Source organism: Pseudopipra pipra, chromosome 15 (assembly GCF_036250125.1).
Source record: "Pseudopipra pipra isolate bDixPip1 chromosome 15, bDixPip1.hap1, whole genome shotgun sequence".
Classification (NCBI taxonomy): Eukaryota; Metazoa; Chordata; class Aves; order Passeriformes; family Pipridae; genus Pseudopipra; species Pseudopipra pipra.
The window spans coordinates 166,896-186,425 of NC_087563.1; the positions used below are offsets into that span (position 1 = coordinate 166,896).

A 19,530-nucleotide genomic window follows, 5' to 3' on the forward strand; every position below is an offset into this window, starting at 1 on the left:
TTGTTATGTTGGGTTTTTCCCCCCTAAACTGTGCCACTTGCAGCAAAATAAATCTGTTGTTCTGGTTTTGAGCTGTTACTCTGTTGCACACTTGCTTCAATACTCTATGTTACGATCCCCTATGGGTAGGGCTTGGTAAGCACCACTGTGCTGCAGTGGCTGCCTAGATGGGCACTAGCGTGGCTTGTGCCAGCTGCTAGAAAACACAAAGCAGATGTAGACTGCTAAACTTTATTGGTTTTATCTGCAGAATTGTTTCTCTCAACTGCAGTGAGACAAATGGGAATGGTCTCACGGAATTAATTTTGTGTCTTTTAGTCACTGAGCTCTTGAACTGTGGAAAATGCATATGTTAATTCTTAGAGATGGAATTTGTATCTTCATTTTTCACAGTCAGAAAAATTCTTAATTTCTGGTCTCGTACTTCTGACTACTGCAATCAGATGTCAGTGTCTGGTTTTGACACAGAATTGAGTTGAGTTGAAAAGATGGGGACAATGGAATTACACTTTGTCTGTTGATTCTCCTTCTTTAATTAATTAATTATTGTTTTGAATTAATTTCTATCCTCTTAGAAATTTTTCTCATCTTAATAGGCATAAGCATATTGCTGTACAGTGCTGTGATTTGACATCATGAACTGTCATCATTTTGAGTCTTTAAATTTAATTCTTTTTTTATACTAACTTCCTGTAAAGTCTTGATATTTTAAAGCTGTATAAAATAATTGCTCTCAGCATCATTTGAGAGACTTTTAATGTCACCGAATGAGTGATTTGCTGCATTTCCATGTAGATAAATTCTGTGCAATCATGAACCTGAAGAATGTTGATTTTCAGAATATAAAATAATGGAACACACATGTTGCTAATGTTGTTCCAAAACAGCTACTGTAGGTTTTTATTTATAACCGGAAAAAAATCCTGCTTTCCAGTGAAGAATCAACTGGGCATCAGATTTCCTATAATGTTGTTTTCATTGAACTTTTAAAGAGCATGCGAGACTACAGAAGCTCCTAATTTATTATTGTTGGAGTTTTTGATTGTTTGTATTTTGTTTGGTTTTGTTTGTTTGTTTTTCTTTTTTTCTTTTTCAGTGGCTGGGAAGATAAGAGCTTCAGTTACTAGGTGTCCCATGCTGACAACCACATGTTTAAACAATGCAATCTGGATCTGGGATTCTCTTGTGTGTAAGGTACCCAGCCTGTAGCCTGCCACCAGCTGTGACTGTGTCAGTCATCCTGATGGCCTGCTGAATTATTTCACAACATAGGTCTGGAAATAGCATCATAGGATGGTTCTATGGACTCTTTAGATGTCTGTTATGTGACAAGAGATATATAATCTATCTCACCTTGCCTGAAAGGTTCCTTTTTTCTTTCCTTTTCCCTGAAAAAGCAAAACAAAACAACTACCACTAGGAAAACCTAACATGTTCTGCTATACTAAGACAAAGCTTAGAGGTCCTGTGCATAAAGCACAAACAGCAGGGCACTCTTAAAAGAACTATGTTTATTCAGAAAATGCAGAGGTGACCCTTGGGTGGCCATTCTGAGGGGAATAAACCAGCTTGTATAAACCAGTTCCTAAGCATTTTTTTTCAGGGATGTTCACAGCATATTCTGGAAAAGGCTCCTGAGTGCAGTACTGTTACAACTGCCCAGAGCAGAAACTGCCAGGAACCATTACAGGTGGGTGGGCAATGTTGTCTTGTTCTCAGGTCAGCTAATCTGCCTTGACCATAAAGAACCCCAAATTATTTTCTTAGAGGTGTGGGGGTGTACTTGAATTTACTTAGTGTGTTGAGTCTCTACATTAATGTGTTACTTCTGAAGAGTAAATGGATATGTATTTCAAGTTCAGGCAATTTGTTTGATAGTACCATTTTAACACCTTTGAAAGTTCTATTCATTCGTGCTATTTCATTGCTTTACTGAAAGCAGTCCAGAAGGCAATGAATTATTTCCTGTCCACTTGTGAGGCACGAAGAACCATTTCAGTGGCTATGGAGGGGAATATCCGTAGGTATAAAAGGAACAATGAAGACTTTACAAATTTTATCCATGGAAATATTTTATAAGCTGTTTTAAAGATTCTATCAATGTGTATCTTCATGCAGCTTTTTCGATGTGACATTCTGAATGAATTGCTTGAAACATAATTTCTAATACAGTGTTCATTTCTGTTGTCACAGTCTGTCTGACAAACGTGCATTTACAGAAGGTTTAAAAAACCAAAACCCCGTCAAAACAACCACCCCTTTAAAGGGCTAGTGATTCTTCCATGTCAAGTTCAAGGCAAAAGGTTTGATGTTGGATGTGTAAAAAGAAGAATCTCTGCAATCTCGGTGTCACAGTGAATCATTTCAGTTCCCTCATCTTTTGGACTCCAAGTCTCCCTTGGCTAGCCAGACATCTAGATTTTGCAGTTGTAACTCCCTGGTTTTCCAACTATTGACAGATACGGATAAAGGTTTCACTATTCCAGTCATAGAAAAAACCCAACTGTCTGTTTAAGTAAAGGCAGCAAACATTTCCTCACACAACAGTACCTCTATATAATGAATGTAATATATCCTTTAAGAAAACCCAACACTGCACTAATGGCAAAAACTGTGGTCCCAAAACTCAACAGGCAAGATAGTTTATTTACTCACATTGTTTATCTGTTTCACTCTAGCTGTGTATTCTATAGGCAGCATTTAGGGACAGGCTTCATTTTGGGTTTGCAAGATTCAGCTGTGGTAGTGGGGATTTCCTGCCTACAAATCAGAGGGTAATTCAAGTTTGAGGACTTTCCAAGGAATGGTCACTATTTTCTGTAGACTAGGCTTAAATTCTGGCACTATAGTTTCAGGCTGCTGAGGCTGACAGCCCTGGTGACTTAGGAGTCATGTGATTATCGAAAGTCATCTCCAAAAAGAAGTCAAGATTTTTTTCTTTATTCACTTTACAAATAAGCATGTCCAATGTTTTGAAATGTTCCAGCAGAGAGAGAATTATGCAGCAAGCTATAAATTCATAGGTGCATCAAACACTATTCTTGTGCTTAGCCTCTATCTCTGAGCTTTTTTTAGAGACATCTGTTATACATTGTACTGTCTCATTAGATTTTAAAGCATGTGAATGAAATTATTTAGAGACTATTCAAAGAGTTTATATAAGAATGTCCTTGAGTTTGGTTTGACTAAACAGCTGGTATTTGCTTCATTCAAGTCATCTTGTTCTAGGTGTGGTACAAATACTTTATGGAAAAGGTGGATCCTTAGAAACAACTCTCTCCTCTGCCTCTCATCTGTAATATAAATCATGCTGTCTTTTTGCTGAAGTGTTTTCAGATGCTCTCCTTACTTGCTTTAAGTACTGAATACAGAATAACCTATTTAGCATGCTGAGACTTTCTGAAAATCTGCCTGGAATTATAAGAGGTAGGAAGTAGAATCACACAACAGTTTGGGTTAGAAGGGACCTGCAAGATCATCTCATTCTACCCCGCTGCCATGGGCGTGGACACCTTCCACTAGCCCAGGTTCCTCTAAGCCCTGTCCAACCTGTCCTTGGACACTTCCAGGGATCCAGGGGCAGCCACAGCTTCTCTGGGCAACCTGTGCCAGACCCTCACCACAATCACAGGGAAGAACTTCTTCCTAATATCCAATCTAACCTTGCCCTATGTCAGTGTGAAACCATTCCCCTTGTTCTGTCACTCCAGGTCCTTGTCCAAAGTCATTCTCCAGCTCTCTTGGAGCCCCTTTAGGCACTGGAAGGGCCTCTAAGTTCTCCCCCCTAAAGTCTTCTTTTGTCTTCTCTGGGCTGAACAACTCCAACTCTCCCACAAAGGATAACTGCCTCCAGTCAATCCTGATCATAATTTTTCCTGTATTAGAGTATTTTTTAACTTCAAGCCAGGCTGTAAATCTGGAGTTACTCGATTAACCAGAAATGCTGTTTTCTTTCTATTATCAAAATTGCCAAAAGTAAAAAGCTGAATTATTTTGTGTGGCTTTTGAATAGTGAATAGTCTAGAGACCCTAAATTGGTTATGTTTTTCCTCATTTCCTTATTAAAAAAAAAGAACCAAGCAAAAACCCCAAAAGAAATAAAAGAACTAAACCAAAATCAATGAGCCAATCAAACCCTCCCCCTCACCCCCTCAAATCCCTTAACTAAGAACAAAGTCCCAGTTACTCAGTTGGAAGGCATTTTGCTGTCAAGTGCCATAGGTTTATCCAAGTGGGGAATCTCTGAGCATCAGAGTCTTCTCAATGATACTGCCCTGTTGCTGCTTTGAGGACCAGGTAATAAAAATAGCACCAATTAGCAGGATACTGAAACCAAAATTGTCAGAGGCAGTCAGAAGGTACTTGCTATTGTTTAGATACATTAAGAACATGCTGGTGACTCACAGGTGGCTTCTTAGCAAGTCAGTGTCCCATAGGTTCCTCTTCAGTTGCTGTTGTTGCAACCTCATCAACGCTGGAGAAAGATTATGTTATTACAAGCTGATGAAAGCTGAATCTCACTCATCCAGAAAAATAGCTTCCCATTTATGGGGCAAGCTTCACTTTACAACCTTTTGCAATTGTATTTTTTTTTTTTTGGGGGGGGGGGGGGTTAGGGTTTTTTTTTTTTGGCCTAGGAGGAATGCTAATTCCCTCAATAATTGTGCTGGATCTTTTGTTCTTCCTCTTCCAGCAGGATCACCATATCAAAGCTTATTTGACATTAAGAAGAAAAGCTACTCCTAAGAGTGCCCAGCACTTGAAAATGAAGCAAGGCAAGGCCTAGAGAGCAAATGTAATATAGCAATACGAAAATTAGAGAGTTAATTTAGAAAGCAAGCCCTAAGCAAAAGCACAGAGAACTTGGTCTTAGAAACAGCAGAGGCAATAATTCATTAAGGTACGCAGAACACACTGACATGAAAGAACAGAAGCATAAGTACACAGAAAACAGAGAGAACTAAAAATGCAAACACACATAATATTAGACGTATGGAGGAAAAACAAAAGGAGATAAGGGAAAGAGAATGAGCCGAGGCCCAGGTACCCTTGCCAGATATCAGGAACCTCTGCCAGACGCACTAGGAAATCAGCCAGATTAGAGAAGTTCACAAAGTTTATGATGATGATGGAAGAAAGGACAGGAGTTCATGAGGCCGAAGAACAGGAACGACCCCTCAGATTCTCCCCAAACTAAAGACCACGCCCCTAACTCTGCCCAAACTCTACCTATTATGAATATTAAAAATGTATGTTGCAATTTTTGAATATTCATATTGTATGGTGCAATTGCTTGGCAAAAATTGTATAAAAGCCCAGCTGTGAATTGCTGGAACGAAGCAGTTTGTCCAGGGCGATCTGACTGCTTCCCGGCGCCGAAAATAAACATACCTCCTGCTTAAAGGCTAAAAACTTAGTCTCTGAGCAGTTTCTCCGTCCGTGCCTTTTGGGGCATAAAATTGGCATCAAAAAATAGGACTTTTAAGAGTTTCAGGAAAACACTATTGTTCATATGGATATATAAAGGGCCTGTACAACTAAAGTATTCATCAGGGTCTAGAAATCTATCTACATTCTCTCTGTGATCCCTACATATTCCGGTTGACTTAAAGACTATTCCTGTGGTCTAAGCATCTGTGCGGGTCAAAGCTATGTGTAGTCAACCAGATTTCAAGTATGAATTTCATTTCCAGCTGCTTGTGCTACTGCTTCTCTTCTGCTGGCAGGAGTTGTAATGCTTTAATATACACCTTGATCATCTACTCTGCTTTGAGAAACTGAGTTGTGTAACTGCAGTGGTCACTGCTTGTATGGCAGCACTTCTCATAGGAAGTGTTTTACTGGATCTCAGAAAAATTGTATTTTTCATCAGAGTTATTGTAGACTTGATGGTATAAGCCAATAATATTAAAAAAATCCCTACCAAACAGAAACAAAGGGTATATTGCTTCCTTCTGTGTTGCTGTAAGAAGCATAGAGTGTGTTATTAAAACTTCACTCTCTAGTGAATTATAACTTTTGTAGATGTAAAAAGCATAGAAAAATATTTACAAAAGTTCAAAAGAATGATTCATCAACCTCATGCACTGTAAAACACTCAGTTTTAACATTAGGAGAAAGTGAAAGTGTAAAGGAAAAATAATATCTGTTTTTAACATTAAACTTGCAAAAATGTAGAAAATAACCAACACTGTATACATGATCAAAATATTATTTAAAAACAAGAACAGACTTCTGTGGTGTCTATACATTTTGTTTTCTGCAGTAGAATATTTGGCTTTTTACATTTAAATCCTCTGTTTCTTTTGGGCTAAAAAGAAGTGATGTTTGGCAAGACTCCAGAACAATGGAGTTTCCCAATTTGTGTGTAGGTTTCCCTCTGCACTGGCTGTTTTTACTTGCAAGATTTTCTGTCCAAATAGGAAATTTTACTTTTTTAGAAAACAAAATTTTAGTAGAGTTTTTCTTAAGGGGTATTTGCAATGTGTCCACGTTGGAGGGAAGTAAGTAATTTCATGTAACAATTGACTGGCTTTATTTTTGGAGGAGGTAAATCTGGAGACACAGCTTGCACTCCGAATAAATCTTCATCTGCTATTATCAGGGACAAGTATGAGTAGGAAGGTGAGGGGATGTGGCTTTAGGGGATGGTCTTGGGAAGCCAAGGGCAAGTGGGAAGCAGTTACTCCTGGTCTTCACGCTTCATGCCAAGTTCCGAGCTCTGCTGAATTTTTGCTCTTCAGACATAAGGCACTGACTCCTGAGTAAGTGGGGCCACAGGGACTGCCAGCAACATCCCACCTTCATTGATCTCCTGCTGAGTTGGGAGGGGAGCAAGGTGACAGGGCTGCCAATTTGCTGGACTGAGTGTAAAGTACTAATAAGCAAGTTCAACTTTGCAATCTGGAGACTAAACTGCTAAAAAATGAAATTTGGAATAAAGCTTTGCAAGATCCTATTAATGGCTAGCTTGGTCATCTCCTTTGGTACCAGTACAGTGCATTACCTTCAACAGGTATCCTACCTGTTTGCCTACTTTTTAAGCTGTTATTACACTCCAGTCTCAGCTTTTTATGAACTAACAAAGTAGGATCCCTTCCCATCCCATTTGGTCACCCAAACCACCTGTACCTGTGCCAGCTGAACATTCACTTTTCTGAATGAGAGAAGTTAAAACTGTATATACACAAAACTTCAGATGCATTTCACAAAAGTGTTGTATGAAGATGTAAATACTGTCTTCCCTATGGACACAGTGCTCCTCCTATATTAATTTCTGAGGTTAAACTTTTTTCTTTTTTTTTTCATTTTATTTTAACAGCCCCTGCTTACATGATCTGAATCTTAAACTCTAGAGTAGGTAATTTTTCCTTTTGTACATTTCTTATAGATAACCATCTATATTTTGAATGTTGAATGAGTGTTCATGAGGATAATAACTGCTATTTTGTACTATCCTGGTCTACTTTTCATTTACTGATCATGATGAAAAGCAAACTCTGACACTGTTCCATTTGTAATGTTAGAAAATGCAAGTAATGGGTTAATATTTCAACATTTCTCTTTATTACAGTAAACAATACAGAATTTTGCCACATTAACAAGAATAACTTTTTCCATTGTAATTTAATGAATTTTAATTTATATCTAAGCCTTGCAACTTTCCTGTGAATGATAGCTTCTAGTGGTTTATCAGTTGTGTGATGAAAAAGCATGTACTAGTTGTGTTCCTAATGCCAGTCAAATACAGTATATGGGAAGTATCTCATGTTCCTCTGGTGTCCAGTTGCAGTTGAAATTTGGTTGAGAGAAACAGAGTTATTTTGAGAGAATAGAGAATATCTCTATATGTGCATCAGAGCATTCCTAGGAGTCTTGGCACTGGAAACAAAAATACCTCTTTTGAAATATCTTTTTGCTAGGCATGTAAACTTCTGTCTGTTACATTAGCTTCTTGTATTTAGTAAGGCATCACAGATGTTTTCTACTTTTTGTGGGTTAAGAATGGTATTCCCCAATTTAGTGTTCCCACCAAAACACTCCAAACCATGTGCCACTTGCTCATTTCCCCTCCTCCCTGTGGGTGGCTGGAGAGGAAAACTGGAGGCACAAAAGGTAAAGATCACAGGCTGATGTAAGAACAATTTACTGGAAACAGCAATGAAATAAGACAATGAACACAGCAATAGTAACAGCAACAATGCTAATAAAAGAGTGTACAAGAAATGAATGATTTACATGAGTTCTCGCTCCCAACTGCTCCCTCTGCTCACACTGCCGACCCAGAAGAGAGCCCTTCCCCATCCCTGGAAAATGACATGACATGAGGTGGTATAGCATAACATCAGGGTCCTAGCCATACCTCCTCCTGGCTACTGAAAAAATTAACCCTGTCCTGGCCAGAACCAGGACCCTACTTCATAATAATATTCTTTATGTCTTAGCTTCCTCTCCTTAACAGTTTTTATAATCTATGCAAATAGCAGGCAGGTAACCTTCCTTGAGTGGTGCACTTGTTTCAAATAAAGCAAGACTAAAATTTGAGTTAAATACAAGAACTTCTAGTATGAGCTTCTTTCCTGTACCCTGTACTTTATGCATTTCTTTATATACAACTGGTGCTAGATGATTAGAGGGCAAGTTTTGTGAAGTCTGTGTGTGTATATTTTGAGTGGTTTTCTCCCTCTCCTTTCCCAAAAGCAGAAAGCAAGCCATGAAAACAAACATCTTTTTGCACCATAACAAAGCTACCTTTCTCAACAGACAAGAAGAATATACCATGAGTACTTAATGTGTTGGTGTACAAGTGTATAAAGGATGTGTTTGCCAGTGATGATGTATATGGATCTGGCACATACTAATCTCAATCAGTCAGAAAACTAGCACCACATCTAAAATGTGGAACAAGAGTTTAGTAGTAAACTTGAATTGTAGCTTTGAAAAGCAGCTGTACCTCATAAAGCCCAGGGAAACAATAGACAGTAACTTGGTCCGTGTGCTTATGAGGTATTTTCAGACATTCCCAGAAATCATATTTTCTCCTTGGGTAATGGATTGCCATCCATAGTGGGTGCCATTCAGTTCTTTGAAATGCCTGCCCTTGGATGGACACCTGGTATATTAAGAGTCACAGAATGCCAGTAACAGGCAGAACAAAAGCATTTTAATATTTTGCAACAATCTGTGCTAGAAATTTATTTTCTACTGCCAAGCAGAAAGAACAGAAACATACTGACTAATTTTTACCAGAACAATAATCAGACATCCACCAGTAAACATGAGTGTAGGCCAGAGGAAAGCAAAGAGGAGGCCTTTGGGGGGATAAAGTCTGCTTAAAATAACATTGGTCTGTGTTCCTCCTGGATCATAGTAACACGGGAAAGTGTGGTATTTTTTGAAATTGCTTGCAATTGTTTCTATTCGTGCTTTAACTTCTTTAGAGTTCTCCGACTTGTCTGGGACGTACGAGCACTGGAATAAGAAATTAAGGTGATTCATTATAATGGATACTGTAATACAAAGTCTGTAGTTAAATCAGTTTGAAGAAAAAAGTCAAGCTAGTACTGACAAAATATTCTGTGGTTTAGCATCCTTGAAGATTGTCTTGATTATGTCCATAACCCATTTGCCATGTTTCCCTGTTTCCATCAGTGTGTCTATGCCCCCAGTCTGCAGATTTACAGATTGGAGTTATGTTGTTGGAAACCAATAACATGAGTGCTCAAAAAATCCCTTGAGTCTTTGGGAATGTCACTTCATTATTACAGTGCCAAACTCCAATTCCTAACAGAGCTTCTAGGCACTGCCACAGCAGGAAAGTGCTCATCATCATCATCATCATGGCCAGTCTTCGCGAACGAAGATTTGGGAAAGGTCTTTACCCTTCGAGCCTGCACAGTGGATTTTTTAGGTGAGACACAGTGTGCGCTGAACTGAGCCCACCCTTTAATCCTAAGGTTCATCTGCCGGGGCCGAGCGAGCTCGGACGGTGGCAGCAAGGTCCTCAGGATGTAGGTTTGTTTAGAGATGGATGGCCTTACAGGGCTGATGAGCTCAGGAAAGTGTTAATTGTGCAGAAATTCACACTGGCTTGTTTCACTGTGTGCCTTTGGTTGTAACTAGTAGAAAAATACAGCAAGCATGGCTTTTAGAGGTTTCCTACTTGTTCTTGTAACACAGAATGCAGTTATTTAGTCTTCAGTGGAAATACTATTAGACTCTGAAGCACACATTTTTTTTTTGTTATTCATAACCTTTTTTTTCTGCAATATTATTTTTGATATCTAATAATGATTAGGTGTATTAAACTGGAAACTGGCCAAGGCAGAAGGGAGGATGGTTCCTGACCTGAAAACTTGCAGTAATGCAACTAAGTAGGAAATCAGTAAATCACCTCGTCTTGCAGTGAACAAGACTTGTTTCCATCTACACTGGGTAATTTCTGCTTTGCTGCTTTATTACATGTAACTTTCCCTGAGATAGTCGCTATAAAGATAGGCATTAGAAAAATTCTCTTCAGCTTAAGTGTTTTATGCTATTAGGTTTGCATTGTGTGAAACTCTAACTCTTTGCACTTGAAGTCTGAGCATGTTTATTCTGGATTCTGAAAGTACTTCAATCTTGGACATTCAAGATCTGAATTTCAGTTTTCCCCCTTAAGACAGTTGCTGATCTGGAATAAGGCCTCTGAAATACTCATGGGTTTGGAACTGAACTAAACCTGACCTTTCTTGGAACTGGGTACCTGTAGGAGCACTTTTTGTTCTGGGGGAACAAGCCCAAAAATGTTGAACACTCTGCTGATTCCCAAGCAGAAACCCTGGCAGGAACAAAAGGATAACACCCCTCACTTTCCCCCTCCATAATCTTTCACAGACCTCTAAAACCAAATGAATATTGTGCACCCACATTTCTATCCCACCCACGCACTTGTCCTCTGGGGAAGAGATCCCTAAAATTACTGACCAAGGGACCTCTACCACAATACCCAGCATCTCTGCCTTACACAGGTGCTACCTACAGTGCCACTGCCCTCTCCATGAGTCCAGGAAACTGCTGCAGACCAAACCAAAAACAAATGAGTTTTGTGTGTGATCATCTTCCAAAATCACTTGTTTCTTCTTTCTGTCTAAAATGTGCATCATGTTGCTGTTTCTTCTGCTTTCTTTATTCCCTGCTTCATGGGATTTGTAATCTTATTTTGGATGGTTCTTAAATTCAGGTCTCTCATGATAATTCAACATGGAACTGGGCAAACCACAGCTTATAAATTAATTGTTCCTATTGGTCTTCAACTTGGAGACAAATATTTTAAAATGTTCACAAATATTATATATTCGTGTTGGTGTAATTCTTTAACAAGCATTAACTTAATGTTTGATGTAATGCTTAAAATAAAATCCAAACTATGTCATTTCTGGAATGTTTTAAAAATGACATTACAGATTGGAGTTATGTTGTTGGAAACCAATAACATGGGTGCTCAAAAAAACCCTTGAGTCTTTGAGAATGTCACTTCATTATTACAGTGCCAAACCAGAGCTTCTAGGCACTGCCACAGCAATAGTCTAAGACCAGACATTAATATGTAAAAGACAAGCAACTCCTGCTCTTACTGTGCTGCTTTGTTTAAAAACCATCACCTTAGGATTTCTTTCCAGTGTATCTTCAGTCTGGTACAGCATAACCTCCTGTCCCGAGGCTGTCAGATTAACCCACACCTGTAGACAGGGATAAGAAAAGATGTCCTCATCCTCTGAGCCTTCGCTGTCTGGGCAGAGAACTTTGTCCTCTATGTTGGCCTTGAGTACCTTGCACACAGTTTCTGTTGTCCAAACGCTACAAAACCAAAACAAAAGATATTGCTTTTAAGCTCATTAGAAGCATCTGTTGAAAGTTGCATGTGGAGATGCATCTGTGTGTGGTGGCATGGCTGGAGTTCATGACCGCTCCATCCTGCTGCAGTGAACTGTGTCCACCCTGATTCCATAGCTGCACTTGGAGAAAGGCTGCCATAGGGAAGAAGTGCAGGAAAGCATTTTTGTTGTTGTTGCTGTTGTTTGTTATGCATTCTGTGTTTTGCAGTTAGATTTTGACCTACCCATCTTTAACAGGCTTCAAGTGTTGTTCAAGAAAAAAAAATTGCTATGGATTTTAATGTTTGGTAGTAACTACTTGGAATGCAGTACACTCGATATCTCAGAACTATTTTGGCTAGTTTCCTTCAATAAGCCTCAGAACTCAGATCAGTTCCTGCGGCTTTTCCCCTCCCCCCTTTTCTTTATTGCATAGGCCTTTTGCATGAATAAGAAGCCAGATTTTTTTCTGGATAAAGTTAAATTTTTGCTGTTGCATATCCCTTTTTCTCAAGAGTTACTGTTCTATTATTGATAATGCAATAAACTTTTGCTCACAGCAGTACGCATTGGTGGCAAAAAGTCAAGAAATAATTTCACTCAAGTTCGTACAAACTAATCTCTTTACATGCATCTGTCTTTTGTAATGTAATCTGGAGGCTGGAAAATAAATAAAATATATGTGAATTACTCTGTTTTAAACATAACGGTTTTCAAACAGTTTTGAGATTAAAGATGCTCTAGCAAGAAGAACGAGGTGGATATCCTCACTTTCTCTATCAAAATCTTCAAATGTGAACAAGTGAGGAGCACTCTTTGTCTTGTTACTTTGACTTTTTGCAAATTGATTTTTTGTGTGGAGGCAGAATTTGCAAAATGAAATAAAAGTGTGGATAATAGTAACTCCTTCAGCATTCATTGTATTCTGCAACATTTTCTGGCACACTGTGCTAGTTTCCTATGATGGCTGAGTTAGAAGTAAGATACAGATTCTCCAGTAAGCAATTTTGTCTTGACTTCTGTTGCTCAAGTTTTAATAGTTTTATTAAACACAACACTCTCCTGCACATGGAAAAGAACTGTTTTTATTTTGCAAGACTTGGCTTTTCATTGTCAAGCTTCCACAAGCATGTTTGGTTTTTTGATTTTATGTGTTTTCACACTAAATGTTTTAGTTTTTATTTTGTTTTGTTTAGCCCTGAGGAGCATAATTTTCTCTTCCTTGTGGTTACTTTTAAGTGCCTAATAGCTTCTTGGCTCATTTTTTTTTCTCCTTTTTTCTGTCTTAAATCCTTATGAGCTCTTGGAGGGTACATGGTTTATTTATTGTACAATGTACTAACATATCTTTTATCACTTTTTTAATAATTGTATTTGATGATGACAAGAAAAAGAACAGCTTTATTTCATAAAAAAATGGCTGTTATTACCTCTTAGTGTAGAAAGGCACAATGGTGATCCCAATAAAAAAGTACATCATCATGGAGCATGCAACCATTCCCAGTCCCAGGCACAGGGCTCTTGTCTCCCCTCTCTTCTGAGCAGTCACCAACTTCTTTCCCAACATGATCTAGAGTTGTGAAACTTGAACAACCTCTTTTTGGTATAAAATCAAATACAGAAAGGAGAGGGAAAACATGACAGTTATTGTGGTTGTGTAGCGAGTTTCTGAAATACAATATATTCCATGAAGGAACAGTCTAATTTTTGCAAAACTATAAATAATAAAAAAAAAGTTACTGTGTTTTTCGTTAGACTCCTTTTCCACTTTTTTAATTTACCCTATAGACCTTTAACAAGTGTATGTGTGTATAGGCTAGGAGGTGGGGTAGGAAAACCTTATAACTTTTGGGGAGAATTCTGTTAACAGTCCAGTTTAGTCTATTTTATGTTGCTGTTTCTCTGAAGTAAGAGATGTTCTGTTGTGTATTGGTAAAGGCTGCATAAAGGGAAAATCTTCCCAGAATGGAATCCTTTTTACATGACGCCTTTTCTTCTGGAGTAGTCTGAAATGTGATTGTCTTATTTCAAGAGAACTGAAATAATTTAAAATTTAGCATTTAAGATTTCCAGTTCAGACTTCTGCAAGTTTTTTGGCCTTGCCCATTCAGGGATACTCCAAACCTGGTGTTAGTGTAACACTAGGGAAACTCTTGGGCATTGCTGTCTGAACCCGAGCTTGTGAGTGACTAGCATTAGCCCCCCCCGCTCCCTTGTCAAAGAGTGTTCTAAATGATCTTCCAATGCTTTGATAAGGAGAATCTGAAAATAATTGCTGTGAATCTATGTCATTTAATCATGATGATATATAGGATTACTATATAAATGGGCCATAACTTTCAGTGTGAGCTCAACCCATCATCAGTATCTGCTTCACTGACAGCTGTGACAGCAGATTTTGCGGTTTGTTTTTTCATGAAAACATGGCACAAGCCATTGTTATGGCAGAGGACAAGACTGGCAAGATTTGTGTGGGCTTTTTTTGAGATAAGAAAGAAGAGCAGAAGGAGAAAAGGAAAATCTGTTACATACATGCTGAACAAGTTTTCAGTCCTGTTCTGCTGTGCAAGGCAATGGTGCACAGCTTCATGCAGTGCATTTTCAGGATTATAGTTTCAGGTATGTGTTTAGTGTTTATCCTTTCTGACTGGCCTTCAGGAGGTGTGGTTCCTGCCTAAATCCACCTGTGTTCAGACTTAAATTTAGGTACAGTGTAAGACAAGTACAAATCAAAGTTAGCAAATAGGCTCTTCTGGTTATCTGTGAGTAGGTGGTCTCCATCTGCCCCAGGCTGGCAGAGCTATGCTGTTACTGCAGGTGGGGGACCACGCTGAATTTGGTGAACGATGAGATAGCTCTCAAAGCTGTGAGTTTCAGCTCTTAAAGGAAAGAATGGAAATATATTTTGAATGTTGCTTTCTTTCATGTTAGTTCTGGTTTTCACTGGTAAAAGTGCCTCACTTTGACTGTTTAATGATCAAAGGAAAAAAGTATTTGAACATTGACATGCTACTGTTTTTAGACTTCTATAACACCTGAATGTTTGTGCTATTAGCAATAAAAATAGACATCTGTGGACAGTAAAACAGCTTTGGTTGTTTCGCATAACTTGGGATTAGTTGCAAATTTTAAATACTTATTTTGAAGTTGCTAGTACATGATATCAAAGTGAAAGGCTGTTCTCAGGTGTCCCTAGAAACTAAAGGAGTTACTGTTAGAGTACAGAATTTTGTCCAGTTCCATATTTAATTCCACTTTAAATGAAACATCAACATCCACTGGGAGTTTTGCATACAGCATTTTTTTTTCCTGCTGATTATGTATTGTATACATTGGCATTGTAAGAAGCATCTCAATTTGAAAACTGCCATAAGACGAATCTTCCCTGTTTACTGGCATTTGAGTTTAATGCAGAATGTGAGCTAATGCCCTTAAGTAAGGCTGTATTGTGTTTTGCTTGGTCAATGGTGTTATAAATAGAATGTGTGGTATCAAATGGTGCCAGCATGCTCATGCTGCACCTGCATATTCATGTAAAATTGGAAATAGCACTTATAAAACCCAAAGAATTCCAAAATATTTAAAATACTGGGCAACATGGCACATTAAGACACATTAAACTGACTTTCCTTTACCTATTGTGCAGCTTGGTCAGAGGGGAAAGTGGAATAAGGGAACATCATTGGCCCTGGAGCACAGACCCCCAAGACCATGTGGTAGCAGGTCCTTATAGCACAGTGGGAAGCTAAAGACAGATGAGTGAAAACATGTGTTGTTAGTAAGAAATTCTTACATACAGTAACAATGATTAATCTTTAATTTTCTGTGAGAAACTGAAAAAATGAAAGACTGATACTGCCACTGTGAGTTGTGGAAAACTTCTGGTGGCCTAGTGCTGTTAAATGAACTGAGTTTTAGATGAGCCATTATGTTTACTGAACTGACCCAGTTACACTGAGAAACAGCAAGGTAATCAACCCCCTTGTTACATGGAAAACAAGAACCATGGGACTATTAACCAAAGAATTAATAAGAAATGTAATTGCTCCAAGAGTCTGCTTGAATGTTGGTCACACATGCAGCAGAAGTACCACTAAGCTCATGCTTCTAATAATCTAAAACTGCAAGTCTACCTCTTTAAGACACAAAAGGAACTCATATATGTAAATTGGAAATTTTTCTTAAGTGGCCAAGAGTTTTCCCAGCTTTAAGTGCAGTGCTGTTCCCTGTCCTGACACAAGCCAGACTGCCTGACCCTGGCTCTCTGCATGGGCTGCTGAGTGATCCTGTTTGCCTCTGCTCCCCCAGTTCAGGTATTTGCTCTTCCCCAAAGTGAATAAGGACATTTAAATTATGCAGAGTGCGTTAACAAGAAAGGTTCATTAAAAATATCTCATTAAGTGCTTCTATGGATATGTAAACTAAGCAGCTAGGTCTTCAGGCTGTGTAAATGAGGGATGTCATTGTTCTATTGCTGAAGCAGATTAGCTGTAAATGCGGTCCCTTAACTGAAATACGCATTTCCTGGTACATTTTTTTTCTGCTTTCCAATGTAGAAGATCAGAAAAAATCTGTAAAGCTATTTCAAACATGAACAGAAAAATTAAAGAGGAAACACTAAACAGCAAAGGAAACCCACGTGGTTTTTTTTCTTTTTTACATAAAAATTCCTACATTCTTCTGCTGGAAATCCTTCATTTTCCAACTCTCAAGACAAAGCAATGCTGCATGCATATGGAAAAATGTATTTATTTGGAATTTCCTCATTGCTTAAAAGGTTAATTCTTTCAGATTAAAAAATTTTCTCTGGCTCCTGGCTCTGTCTATGTATATTAGAACAAGTGTTGAAAGAGCTGATTTAGTGTTTCCTCTGACAAAATCATTAAGTCTTTGAAAATGAAGCACTGCAGAAGACTTGATTGGCCCAGGAAGTCTGAGCAAATTTGAATTGGGAGATGTTGAAGCGTACAAGGTGGGCCTTCAATAGAAAATTTAAGTGTATTTTTGTACTGAAGATTTTGTGGGCTGTCTCTCTATTTATTAGGAATGTATAAGCTGTAAATGTTTACATAATGTTCCCTCTGCCTAATCTTCAATCTACTTAAATTATACAGTACATTAGCTGTGCAATTTCAATTATAATCACTGCATTGACAGCTGCTGGTGCTAATACTACGGATGCCATCTGGTCAGGTTTGGAATAGTCCCCTGTTTTGATTAGAGACATGTTTGATACTTGGCGGGAAGTCTGCCTCCTCCTCCTCCCTCATCTTTGAGCGGTTTCCAGTGGTGTGACCTCCATGAGTTTGGATGGGACCTCTCTTAACTTGGATAAAGTAGGAGTAATAGTGATGAATTCATCTTGCTTGCAGGAGAAAGGCTGCTAAATCCCTCTCTTGAATTTAAGTTGGGAATAAATATTAAGTGAGCTGGTCTTTTTTTTTTTTTTTTTTTTTTTTTAAGCTAGTGTATCTCACACTGTAAGGTGAATTTCCAGTGAGTATTTAAGTATTGCATCAAGTTCTAATACAGCATCATACCAAGAAGAGTGATGCAAGTCATCCACATCTCTAATGTGATGAGGACTTGTTAAACAGGCCAGGACTCTTTGGCCTCTACAGCCTCTACATACAAAATAGCCTCTTGTTTTCTCCTGTCAAGTGCCAACTTAATAGTCACCTTGTTTTATTCTCAAAACACCTTATATGGACAACTTAAAAACTGCCAGCTTTGTTGGGTTTTTAAGAGGAAAATAGTTTTTGGTGACAGTTTATTGGCCAAGTGCATTGTGTGGGAACCAGAAGGCAAAATTTTTAGATCTGTAAGTATGAGCTCTGTACAGATTATGTTATTGGGACAGAGCTTGTGTTTACATATTTATTACTATCTCTGAGTAGAGTTAGTTTGATCACTCACACTTGCCTACCTGTGTTTTTGTGAATATTTCAACATTGTTTAGATTCTTCCTTTCTGTTCCAATCCTACACTCATCCATTTCTCATCGGCTGCTCCACCACTTACAAGAGGCTGCAGTCAAAACTGCATTTATGTTGTCACTTTCTTTCCCTCTCCCCACCCTCAGTCTCCTCCTCTAGCAGTTATAGGCATTTCTTACTGGTACCAGGGGTGCTGGGGCCAGAGAACATGGTTTTGTTCATTGTAAATTGATAAGAAACCATTACTTAATAAGTTTTCTGTATATCTGGGACCACAAATACTGTATGTTACAGAAAAAGGTGGTGCTGAACCTCAATGGAAAAGTGCACAGAAAAGAAGATTCTCTTGTAGTTGTCTTGGAAACCTGAAACAGCAATATTTTGACTGCTTAACATGATACAACTATGTTTATTTTATGAAATATACTGTATCATTTTGCTTTGTTGCTGTACTGTTTACCTGATGTGCCACTAGAGTGAATTAAAGAAATTAGCTTTTTCTTCTCTTTAAAAACATATGCAGCTATTTAAGACTCATTCTTTTAGCTTTTAAATATGGTCATTCTTAAAAAAATTAAAAATGGGAAAAAAAGAAGTTACTTGCTTAGTTCAGCAGTTTTGAAATCTTTCTGAAGTGCTTGTTTTTGATTCTGTGCTGTACAGGGTTACACAGAAGAAATCAGTTTTAGAGTAGGTTTTAGGGAAGTCTGGAAGAGTTTTAGTGCCTTACTTAGGGGTAACTACGCACAACCTCTAAAGTAAGGCTCAACACCCAAAGCCCTGAAACTCCTAAGAGTAAAGGTGTATTTACCATTAAAATGAATAAAAGGTATGATCTTATATGAGCTCTATACTCTTAATTTGTGAAAATATTACTGTTACCTTTGCTAACAGTTATGAAGAATGATCAGATTGCATCGAGTTACAAAAGAGAGAACAACTTAGCTCACATGCTACAGGAAAATTATCTGTGCTGTCCTCCATAGTGCTGCAGATTTAGAAAGCCTGTTGCTTCTCAAAACACTGTACTTTTCAGAACCCAAAGCTATTGCATGCTCCCAAGGAGAAACAGTTGCTTAGAAATATACTCACAGTTTTTGATGAAATGCTGCTTTCGCTGATGATAAAAAAAAATCTTCTGTTATATGACAGACTTGAGATAGTAGTAGAGCTCAGAGCTGAAAGGGATTTTTATTATTTTTTTCCTTCCTGTACTTCTCTGGGTTTTCTTTGCTGTGGCTGAACTCCTAACTTAGTTCCCCTATTACAAAGCCTTTTGTAACCATAAATGGTAAGGTATGAAAGAGCACTGTCCTTTTGGCGATTCATTGCGGAAACCAGGAAACCACAATATTGACTGACTTTTCTCATACTCTAGAGTCCCTTTACCACATACCCTGGTGGATTTGTGTTAAGCTATGGCTCTACTCCTTTTGTACAGCTGTTTTAGTTTAGAAATCTGACAGATCTTTTGGGTAAGATTTAAGGAATTGAATGTATCAATGACCAGTGGTACTGATTCTTAATTCTTAATACCTAAGCTGTTACCAGCTGTGTGTGAATGCTTTGTTGCCACTAGTTTCAGTGAGTTTGAATGCAACAGGTGCTAAAATTTTGACTGTACACCCTATACACAAGAACAAAGCATCCATCATGTCATAAATGTTACACTGTGCAACATGTTCCTCTAGCCAAAAAGCAAAGCAAGTTTCTGGGATGTATAAATGGATAACTCCTGT

The 19,530-nt window shown here is 38.2% G+C and overlaps 2 protein-coding genes across 5 annotated transcripts in view; one reads left to right on the forward strand and one right to left on the reverse strand.

Annotated features, from left to right (window-relative positions):
• The window catches only part of KCNIP1 (potassium voltage-gated channel interacting protein 1), a 467,950-nt gene that overhangs the window by 27,945 nt on the left and 420,475 nt on the right, over positions 1–19,530 (forward strand). The gene's annotated exons all lie outside the window — the stretch shown is intronic.
• Positions 8,131–19,077, reverse strand: KCNMB1 (potassium calcium-activated channel subfamily M regulatory beta subunit 1). 4 transcript variants are annotated; one of them, XM_064671381.1, is made up of 5 exons: positions 18,884–19,077; positions 13,286–13,451; positions 11,811–11,838; positions 11,643–11,720; positions 8,131–9,471 (listed from the first exon to the last, which is right to left on the reverse strand). In XM_064671381.1, exons 2-5 carry the CDS (start codon positions 13,420–13,422, stop codon positions 9,202–9,204), a joined length of 513 nt encoding a protein of 170 aa, XP_064527451.1. In that variant the 5' UTR covers positions 13,423–13,451; positions 18,884–19,077; the 3' UTR covers positions 8,131–9,201. The 4 variants fall into 4 exon arrangements, with proteins under 4 accessions (XP_064527451.1, XP_064527450.1, XP_064527448.1 ...); XM_064671380.1 differs by having other exon boundaries at positions 11,643–11,838; positions 13,286–13,425; positions 18,884–19,076; XM_064671378.1 differs by having other exon boundaries at positions 11,643–11,838; positions 18,884–19,075.